General features: G+C 45.1%; 1 protein-coding gene across 1 annotated transcript; it reads right to left on the reverse strand.

Annotated features, from left to right (window-relative positions):
- Positions 1-400: 400 nt before the first annotated feature.
- LOC311518078 (required for drug-induced death protein 1) lies at positions 401-9,100 on the reverse strand. Its single transcript, XM_084623522.1, has 2 exons — positions 8,729-9,100; positions 401-1,784 (listed from the first exon to the last, which is right to left on the reverse strand). Exons 1-2 carry the CDS (start codon positions 8,972-8,974, stop codon positions 1,665-1,667), a joined length of 366 nt encoding a protein of 121 aa, XP_084479648.1. The 5' UTR covers positions 8,975-9,100; the 3' UTR covers positions 401-1,664.
- Between the last annotated feature and the right edge of the window lie 1,915 nt (positions 9,101-11,015).

The raw sequence follows: 11,015 nt of genomic DNA on the forward strand, positions 1-11,015 counted from the left end.
CCCAAAGAATCATTCATTTCTCAGAAGGAAGCAAATGCAGACCTGTAACCAAAAAAAAAAGGAGTGAGATTAATCCAAACACATTTGGTGGCTTGTGTGAAGCAAGGATTGTGGGTCTGAGTGGACAAGAGTTCACATTGCAAAAAACACCATCACAACAGATAGCCACTGGCAGCCTTGTTGGAAGTTTGAGCTGACACATCAAGGACGATATGGTCCTTCGCCACTTACCTATCATCTCTCATCCTTAGTGATGGTTTCTCCAGGGCACTGCGGAGGCCTGTTAACTAAGCAATGTGGGAAAGCTTGCACTGCAGCTGCCTATGCTGTACTTGTTTTGTGAATAAAAAACTTCCTTTCATTTGTGCACTTAAAAAATAACATTCACAAAAGCAAAAGGGAGCATTTTTATTTTTATTTACAGTTCTTCATTTTTCTGATCACCATTCAGAGAAACACAATCTGGCTTGTTAAGAGACGCAATTCAAGTTCTTTCATAATAAGGCAAAGAGAACACGCCAACAAGATTTAGTTAAAAGAATGGCAGAAAAGCATAACTTAGAACTCCAAATATTAGTGAGGAAAATGCTTGATCTCATGTTAATAACAGTTCAGATTTGTTTCCCTCAAAGTGTGATGCTAGGAGATCTCCATCCAAATTTCTTAGCCCAGCCATCTGAAAGTTTCATTTTGATATGGCATCGCTACAACTTTCACAAAATGAGATGAATACAGAGTGAGTAGAATTCTATGGGCCTCAGATGTGCCTAGTAGTGTTTCTTCCAGAGTCTGGCGATATTTGGTATTTTTTCTTAAAGCCCCAGCTCCCAGAGTCAAGTGATTACACAAGAGTCTCAGCTTTCATTTTAAAAAAAAGTAATTTTCTAGCCCTCACAATTATAGAGAAAAGCTTGGCAACATGACTAGAGGGAACCCTAAAGGCTCAAAAATCAGAAAGCAAGCAAAATATATATATGTTCTTAAAATCTTGTGATTTTTAAGCAAATCTCCTGATTTTGCAGGGCCCAAGGAATTATTTCTCAGTGTCTGGAATTGGCAATACTGAGGTAGTAAAGCTAAGCCCAGCCCTGCATATAGTATCTGAACATATTCATTGTAGCTGTTACTAACAAAGCATTAAAATACACAAGCAAATCAAAGGCTACCTTTTCCTGATACCTTTACTACCTCTATTTCCTTCCATTATTTTGACTATTCCTCCTCATAACCAACATCAAATCTCCACTGCTTCTCGCACCTCATTCTCCTTCCTGTTTTTCCACTTATACCACTCTCCCTCTTCTACTGGCTTTCCCTTCCTCTTTGCTCCTTTTAACAGATAGCCTCAGGCTTGAGTAAATTAATTCACCTATAATTACAAACTTTGGCTCAATTAATCTATGATTATTTCCTTGGGCTTGCACATTCTTTCATTGGATCTGATTTTAATAGCTGAAAAGCACTTGAGATGTTTGCATGAAATCACTGGAGAAATGCAATTGTTCCATTCGAATATTGTCACGTCAGTAGCATCCTTTGTTGTTGTTGAAAAGAATTTTCAGATGCAGGTCACAGCAGCAGATCTAATGCTAGGAAAGTACAAATCACCATACTCTTCTATGAAAGCTCATTTTTTCTTCCTTTATGAGACAGGCAGAGCCACTCTAGCGGACCAAGGCGGCTACTGTTGCTGCTACTCCAAAGGGTGCTGCATATGCAGTTGCTAATCCTTGCAGGCCAATCACCAAGTAGCGACATCCTTTCCGGAGAGCTTTGCCAACATTCTATTTTTAGGGAAGAAGGGGGTGGGAGAGAGAGAGAACAGAAAATAACATTAAATTAAACAGTTTGGGGAGCTCAAATAAAGGCCAGCCATTTTATACGTCCTTCTACAACCTCAGAATATGAACAGACCCACCATCTTCTTCGGGCTTGTCCAGAGGGGAAAGTTTACCTTTTAGACCAGCATAATTCAACTGATATAGTTATACCACTATAAATTGCCATGTGGACACTCTTATTCTGCAGCAAGAATGGGGGGTGTTTTGTTAATTTTTTTAACACCCTCCAAAGTAACATAAGCTAAACTGAAAAAAAGGCATCATTCGATAATAAGAGTTGAAACAGAGTTACACCTCTCTAACTATATAGGTTTAAGCTCACACCTTAGCTTATAACAGAAGAGCTTTCCCAGGCAGACACGACTTAAGTGTGTTATAAAGACTATTGGGCAGCTTGCATTTAAGAAGGACACTAGCTGGTTAAAATTGGGGTGAACGTTTAATGGAAATGTACACAAACAGTTCAACTCTTTTTGTCAACATTTCACATTTTGACCATCTCTGTTTCAATATATAGCTATAAAAAACTCACACATTTGTTTACAGCATTGCAGGAAACCCAAGATAGATTATTCAAACTGAAAATATTAATCTGATTTTCATTTCAGTCCTGATACTATTTACTTACATTTGGCGTTCCTCATGATTGGACAGTTAAACAGTCTGGGCCAGTGGGTTTTTTTGTTTATAGTTAGCTTCTAGTCAAATATACTTTCAGGCCCTCAGAAACTAGCACAAGACTGCAATATTTGCATTGCACACACTACAGGTGAATGCTTATCTGTTTAAAACAAAATCGGTGGAATCCAATCCATTTCTATTATAGTCGTAGCTTTCCCTAAAATTGAATTACAGCACCTGAAGACCAGATAAGATCAGACAATGTCACTTCATGGACCAAACTCTGCAGTCCTCACTCCCATGATACCCTATAGGAGTTTTAATAGTGTTAGGGTGGCCAGATTGAGAGGCAGCACAGACCAGTGGGTAGGGCAGCAGATTGGAACTCAGGACGCCTGGGTTCTTTTCCCAGCTCAGCCATGGCTCTGCTGTGTGACACTGCACAAGTTACTGGTCCTCTGTTTCCTACCTGCCTTTTTTGTGCTTGTCTATTTAAGAGTTTTGCCAATTTACCTATATGGGTGTCATTAAACAAGCCAAACCTTTCCCCTGTAGATGCAGTTATTGGTATAAAAGTGCTTATGCCCATTCCCAGAACTGCCATAAGATACACTGGGATAAAAACTTTTATACCGCTACTACTACTGTGTCTATACTAGGGCTTTTACTGACATAGCTGTGTCTGCACAAAAAAAAAAAAATTACACCCCTAACCAATATAATTATGCTGGTAAACTTTTGTGTGTAGACTAAGGCCTGGTCTACACTAGACAATTAAGTCAGTGTAACTACATCACTCAGGGGTATGAAAAATCAACACCTGGTCCCCTGAGTGACACAGTTAAACCGACCTTATCCCCCGGACAGACAGCACTAGGTCAATGGGAGAATCTAGCTACGGCCTCTAGGGGACCGATGGGAGAACCCCTCCCGTCAGCATAGGTAGCGTCCTCACTGAAGAGCTGCAGCTGTGCAGTCATGCCACGGTAGCATTTTAAGTGTAGATGAGTCCTAAGCCTTAGACCAGGGATGGGCAACTGGCCTCCACTTCCACATCATTTATTTGGCTCGCTCATAGGTGGCTGGTGAAAATATTTTTTGTGGGGGAAATGGAGGAGACTGAGCTGGGACATGGCCATGGTTGACCCAGTTAGCACCCCACAGACCCAAATCTGAGCACCAGACACAAATTAAATGGAAAACACTGAGTTACCAAAATTATTCAAGAGGAATGGTACTTTCAGAATAGGAGTGATTTTTGACCTAAATGACGGTAGTTACCACAGTAAAAAATTGTTACTTTTCCCCCTTAAAATTTGTGTATGACTTTCAGGGACACCTTGACTCTAAACTGATTATTTTATAGATATATGGAGTCTTATTATACTCTTTTTGTTGCTGCTGGAAAAGAAAAAAATCCACCTCCTAATACTTGTAGTTAATTGGAATGATGTCAAAATAAGAACACTAGAGAAATGCAGCACAAAGAAATGTAAAGTATCCGTCACATGGATTAGCTTAGTGCCATTTCCAGACTGAAATGAAGATTTTCTATCCTTTGATCTGAGTGAGAGTCAGTTTCATTCTGTCTCTAAAGGGACTGGTTTCTTCCAAACAAAAAAGAAAGTCAGCAGGCTGCTTCCTCAGATTTAACTAATTAATTGTCTTTCAAACAGACATTTCTCTTTCCATGAATGGCAGCAATGTATTTCTAGACAGCCACAAAATATGTGTGTGAGATATTTAGGGATGTTTTTAAGTTAGTTTGAAGTATGATTTTACATACCTAGGAAATCTGTTGGACAATTACTATTTGTTACTATAGTGATCTGAGAACTCACCACTTTAGCACAAATTTACTTTTCAATGCAAAGGCAGAGTTGCAGCCATAGGATATTAAGTGTATATTTTAGAGGTCTGTGATTCACCTCCTAAGGACAATGGAGGTTACTGCCTTTAAGATTTATACTTACAACTTCTGATGTTACAATAAGAAGTTTGAGAAATAATTGTCAGTTACTCCCTTACGCTCTCCCTGAGATCCGTGCAGGATTGTTCACTACATGGTTTTGTGGTCAAGGCACAGGACTAGGTATCAGGGCACCTGGACTCTACTCCCAACTCTGCCACTTATTTATGGTGTAACCTTGGGCATGTCGCTTCATTTCTCCATCTGTAAAATTGGGTAACAACTCACAGAAGTTCAGTGAGGTGAAATGTTCCAGAGATTCTTGGCGACCCTCTAAAAGGGTCTCCTACTGCTGCACTTCTAAGTGATTTCTAGTGCTTGCTGTAGTCTAATTTGCCCCTCTGTTCATCTATCTATGTACTGTAAGGCTCCCATCAGTGCAAGGTCTGAACCCTTCACATACATCAATTAATCCTTCCAGCACCTTTGCACAGTAGGGAAGTACTGTCCTATTTTACAGATGGGGAAATGAGACAGAGAGAGACAATGTGACTTTCCCAAGGCCACACAGGAAGTCTGTGGTACAGCCAGGAAGTGAAGGCAGATCTCCCCATCATCCTTCACCACACAAAAAGAAAAGGAGTACTTGTGGCACCTTAGAGACTAACCAATTTATTTGAGCATGAGCTTTCGTGAGCTACAGCTCACTTCATCGGATGCATACCGTGGAAACTGCAGCAGACTTTATATACACACAGAGATCATGAAACAATACCTCCTCCCACCCCACTGTCCTGCTGGTAATAGCTTATCTAAAGTAATCATCAAGTTGGGCCATTTCCAGCACAAATCCAGGTTTTCTCACCCTCCACCCCCCCACACACACAAATTCACTCTCCTGCTGGTGATAGCCCATCCAAAGTGACAACTCTCTACACAATGTGCATGATAATCAAGTTGGGCCATTTCCTGCACAAATCCAGGTTCTCTCACCCCCTCCCCAAAAACCACACACACAAACTCACTATCCTGCTGGTAATAGCTCATCCAAAGTGACCACTCTCCCTACAATGTGCATGATAATCAAGGTGGGCCATTTCCAGCACAAATTCAGGTTTTCTCACCCCCCCACCCCCATACACACACAAACTCACTCTCCTGCTGGTAATAGCTCAACCAAAGTGACCACTCTCCCTACAATGTGCATGGTAATCAAGGTGGGCCATGTCCAGCACAAATTCAGGCTTTCCCCCCCCCCCCCCCAGGGATACACACACAAACTCACTCTCCTGCTGGCAATAGCTCATCCAAACTGACCACTCTCCAAGTTTAAATCCAAGTTAAACCAGAACGTCTGGGGGGGGGGGGGGTAGGAAAAAACAAGGGGAAATAGGCTACCTTGCATAATGACTTAGCCACTCCCAGTCTCTATTTAAGCCTAAATTAATAGTATCCAATTTGCAAATGAATTCCAATTCAGCAGTTTCTCGCTGGAGTCTGGATTTGAAGTTTTTTTGTTTTAAGATAGCGACCTTCATGTCTGTGATTGCGTGACCAGAGAGATTGAAGTGTTCTCCGACTGGTTTATGAATGTTATAATTCTTGACATCGGATTTGTGTCCATTTATTCTTTTACGTAGAGACTGTCCAGTTTGACCAAGATGGGCCATTTCCAGCACATTTCCAGGAGTTAACAAAAACGTCTGAGGAACAGTGAGGGGAGGGGGAGAGGAATAAACAAGGGGAAATAGTTTTACTTTGTATAATGACTCAACCACTCCCAGTCTCTATTCAAGCCTAAGTTAATGATGGTGAATATTCAGGGGACACCATCATAGGACCAATCACATCAGCCACACCGTCAGAGGCTCGTTCACCTGCACATCTACCCATGTGATATATGCCATCATGTGCCAGCAATGCCCCTCTGCCATGTACATTGGTCATACTGGACAGTCTGTACGTAAAAGAAAAGAATTATAACATTCAGAAACCAGTCGGAGAACACTTCAATCTCTCTGGTCACTTGATTTCTGATCTAAAAGTGACTATTCTTCAACAAAAAATCTTCGAAAACAGACTCCAACGAGAGACTGCTGAATTGGAATTAATTTGCAAATTGGATACAATTAACTTAGGCTTGAATAGAGACTGGGAGTGGCTGAGTCATTATACAAAGTAAAACTATTTCCCCTTATTTATTCCTCCCCCCCTTCCCCCGCCCACACTGTTCCTCAGACGTTCTTGTTAACTCCTGGAAATGTGCTGGAAATGGCCCACCTTGATTATCACTTCAAAAGGTTTTCTCTCCCCCCACCCCACTCTCCTGCTGGTAACAGCTCATCTTAAGTGATCACTCTCCTTACAATGTGTATGATAAACAACCATTTTTTCATGGTCTGTGTGTATATAAATCTCCTCACTGTATTTTCCACTTTATGCATCCGATGAAGTGAGCTGTGGCTCACGAAAGCTTATGCTCAAATAAATTGGTTAGTCTCTAAGGTGCCACAAGTACTCCTTTTCTTTTTGCGAATACAGACTAACACGGCTGCTACTCTGAAACCTTCACCACACAGTCATTCCTCCTCTAGTTTTATTTCCTGAAACAAGCAGTGCCCCCCGCCGGGCAGTTATACTTGTGTTTGCATTTAGGGTTTGTCTGCTGTATTCATTCCTTTTTTTAGTACCATCTCTCAGTTTGCATTCCCTTTGCCTTGGAGTTTTGAATACAATTTTTGTGACATTTCAGTTTACTAGCACATGATGCCACTGATCAACTATTTAAAAGCACCTTACAAGTTAATTTTCCTTTGTCTGTCTGATCAGCAGAGAAGTCTGAGTGAGAGAAGGAGGAGGAGTCCTTGTGCCGCCTTAGGGACTAACAAATTTATTTGAGCATAAGCTTTCGTGGGCTAAAGCCCATTTCATCAGATGCATACATGGAAAATACAATAGATAGATAGATAGATAGATAGATAGATAGATAGCATGAAAAAATGGGGGTTGTCATACCAACTGTAAGGAGAGTAATCAATTATGGTGGGCTATTATTATCTATTAAGGGCAGAGAAGAGGAGCCTGGCTCTTCACCATCAAAGGAGGGGGCAACAGGGGAAGACTGTGTAAAGTGTGCATTTCCAGTGTCAGGTTACAAACTGGGAGTTGCTGTCACATTTAACGACACTGAAGCATGACACATCCTGCAGTAAATTCTTTCTTTGAAGCAGCAGTGCACAGTGGGGAGGGTGCAGAGAAGAAAGTTGAAGGGATAGAAGAATGCTGTAGTCTCCCACCTCCACTCTCTAACCCAGAGAGGAGGAAGATGTCCTGCCCCACTAATAGGTCTCAACACAAGCACCACTGCCACAGATAGAGTAGAAAAATCAGGGCCCTGTCTTAGTGCACACATTACAAAGGGGACTTGGAAGGGAGGAAAGTGGGAGGGGGCGACAGGATGTTTAGGTTCTAGTCCAGGCTCTGCTACGATCCTCTGTGTGACCTTGTGTGAATGGCAACCTGCACGTGCCTCGGTTTACCTAGGAGTGAAATGGGGCCCGACACACCCCACAAGAGTGCGGCGAGGTTGGATTCAGTAAGGTTTGCAGAACCGCACCCGGAAAGGAGCTCAAAGGATTCATGGTGCTTATGCTCAAATACATCTGTTAGTCTTTAAGGGGCCACCGGACTCCTTGTTGTTTTTGTGGCTAGGGACTATCCCGGCTACCCCCTGATACTTGACATGGTGCTTAGGGTTGGGAGTGCAGCTTCTGCGGCAGAAAAGAAAGTCAAGTCCTGAAAGGGATATTGGGTATGGAAATACCCCCGTGAGCCCAGGCCGAGCCACCAGCAGAGCCCTTTGCTAAGGGGAGCCTGGAGGAAAGGCAGACGATGCATTTAAAAGAGAGCTAAATCCGCGGAGCGTCCCCCACGCCAAACCCAGCGAGCCCGCCTGGCTGGTCAGTGTCAGAGGCGGGGACGGCTCCTGTGGGCGCTGGCACGGACTGGAGTGAGCTAGTAACCCCCCCCCCCCCCCCCACGGCTCGCCCTCCGCCCAGGGCTTGCAGCGCCCCCTTCCCTTGCAGCGCCCCCTTCCCACCGCCTCTGGCACGTGCTGCCCTGGGCGCGAGCCGGCAGCTGCCCCGCAGGGGCTAGGGGCGGTTCCCCCGCCGGGCTGGCTGCAGCCTCCGGCCAGCTCCGAGCACACGGAGGCTGGGGCCACCGAGCAGCCGTGTGCCAAGGCGGAGCCCGGCAGCGGCAGGCCCGGGACGCCCAAGCCCTTCTTAGCGGCTCCCCGCGAGCCCGGCTGAGCTCCATGCGGGGGGGGGGGGGGCAGCGGCAGGGGCAGGCTCCTGACCTTGCTGTACTTCCTCAGCTTCCTCTTGCACTTGCTCCTGCCTGCCGAGCCCTCCTGCCGCAGCGGCTCGTAGTCGTCCGGGAGGAAGGCGAAGCGCACTTTCTTGGAGCGGCGGGTCCCCTCCTCCGCCGGGGCTCCTAGGCCCTCCTCCTCCTCCCGCTCCAGGATGGAGACCCTGTCCTCTCCAGGCCCCGAGTGGGAGAACTTGGCGTGCACCTTCCCGCCCAGCCTGGCCCCCACGGTCATGGTGCCGAAGCCCGCTCCCGGGGTGGGACGGAGGGCCGGCCGGCTGAGAGTCAGGCGAGCTACACCTTTGAGCCCTTCCTGCTTCCCAGCCACAGGACGGGACTTTCTAGGGGCCTGGCAAGGGAGAGCAACAGGTGGAGCTAAAGCGATACGCATTTACATCCCAGCCTGGATTAGACCCTCCCCTGCCCAGCCCTGAGACAGGCAAGGCGCAGCAGCCTCGGTTGACCCCTGCCCTCCCCTTCCCTCCCACCCCCACTAGAAATTAGAGCCAAGGAGCAGGGTTTGCAGCCTGTTTGACATAATCCCTTCCTGAAAGTATTGGGGGAGTGTAGAAAGCTTCCCCCATTACCCCCTGCTTTCTAAACCCATTGGAAATGCTAGGGCAGTGCTAGGGCCCTTGGCAGGGGCATGCTTCCGCCCCTTAGGATTGAAGTAGACACTAGCATCCATGTCCACACCTGGCTTTTCTAAAAACAACGCCAGCCCTGCCTTTCAAACACTGGTCAAGGCTGGTCTAAAGTTTTCCATAGTTTTCTGCAAGCCACCAGCCTCAACTGGGCTTTGCTCCCAGCCCTGTGCAGAGAACACAGGATCAGGCAGCTCTGATAGGCCAGGTGGCCTGCTGTTATTAGGAACTGATATGTAGTGGTAAGGGCTCCTGAAGCCTGAAGGCTTCTATCTTGTCCTGAGAGTAACAGAGCACGGACCAAAGGCTGCTCCTGCTGTCACCCTTATGAATGAATTGGTTCTTGGAGGCCTGCCTGTGCAGAAGATTTACATCCCTGTAATTCTCCAGAGCTGCCTGCCTTAAAACTATCCATTTTAATATCAGCCAAAGTGTTGATGTTCTTATTCCCCTGCCCCCACCCTCTTCATTTTAGAAAACTCCTGTGGCTGCCGACCTCTCTGCTAAGGAACCACTGTGGGGGGTTTTAAAGAGGATTTTAAACCTTTAACTTGATAACATAGATGACAAGGAGGCAGGATCTAGACAAGTATACCAGAAGTGCAGCTCTTCCAACGAAAATCTCACCTCATTCTTACTGGGGCAGTTGTGGGTGATTGACCCTTGGCTTTCTGACTGAAATTCATTAGAGAGCTTATCCTGGTCGGCTTTGATGTAGCTATTAGAGAAATTTATCCAAGGCCTTATGCCTTGTTGCATATATCACTGTCCACTTATGGATTCTGAACTGTGCTCTCAATAGCCGTGATATTAAAAGTTGCGCACACGTCCCCGCAACAGCTGTCAGAACAATCTAATCCTACTGGGCACCTGCCCACTCCCAAGAATATAGGCCTCAAGCTTCATTAAACATGAGGAAAGCTTAAACCGGACCACATAACTTCAAAGTAAGAAATTTCCAAGATAAAAGCAAAACTATAGGGCCCCATTGCTAATGGCATATTAGGGAAATTCACATTAAGCTTTAGGTGATACTTCCTCCAGGTAGAGCAGACAACTGGCTGGAGCTTAGAGTGCTCTTCTCAGCTGTGTAAGGGAAGAATTGCGTGACATTGATCTCTCTGTGCCTCATTTTCCCCAATCACATAAGGGACTTGTGAGAGATCCTTGTTTAACAGGGGCTAGATAAAAGTGCATACATTTTGGCCATGTCTACACTACCAATTTGTGTCAATAAAAGTGATGTAGACACCCAAAAATCGACATAATAAAAATCACAATTTCTTGTTCACACTTGCTCCCTCTGTCAGCAGATCACGTCCACAGTGGGGACAGCATCATTGACAGCGTGAGCAATGAACTATGGGTACTGTGGAAGTATAACATTGTATAAGGGGACATGCTGGATACATTGTATATGAGAGGGCATGCCAAAACATGTTACAAAGTATCTGAGGGAGCACACGTAGGGACAGTTAGCTTTTGAATGGAGAAGCAATTAAGATAGAGCCAGCACGTCTAAGAAGCAGGCATCAGAATGGAAGGTGTGAAGGGCAATTAGTTAAGTTAACTGGAAGCTGTTAAAGGAGATTGTTAAGGGTGGCAGGTAATTGAAGATACGTGACTGGTCTC

The sequence above is a fragment of the Lepidochelys olivacea genome (genome assembly GCF_965140295.1).
Source record: "Lepidochelys olivacea isolate rLepOli2 genome assembly, chromosome: 3".
Classification (NCBI taxonomy): Eukaryota; Metazoa; Chordata; order Testudines; family Cheloniidae; genus Lepidochelys; species Lepidochelys olivacea.

Bases quoted from the DNA above. Each gene is read 5' to 3' on its own strand.
- LOC311518078 (XM_084623522.1), bottom strand. From the start codon at position 8,974: ATGACCGTGGGGGCCAGGCTGGGCGGGAAGGTGCACGCCAAGTTCTCC. The intron at 1,785-8,728 runs GTCAGGAGCCTG...CCCTAAAAATAG, and splicing joins AGCTGAGGAAGTACAGCAAG to AATGTTGGCAAAGCTCTCCG.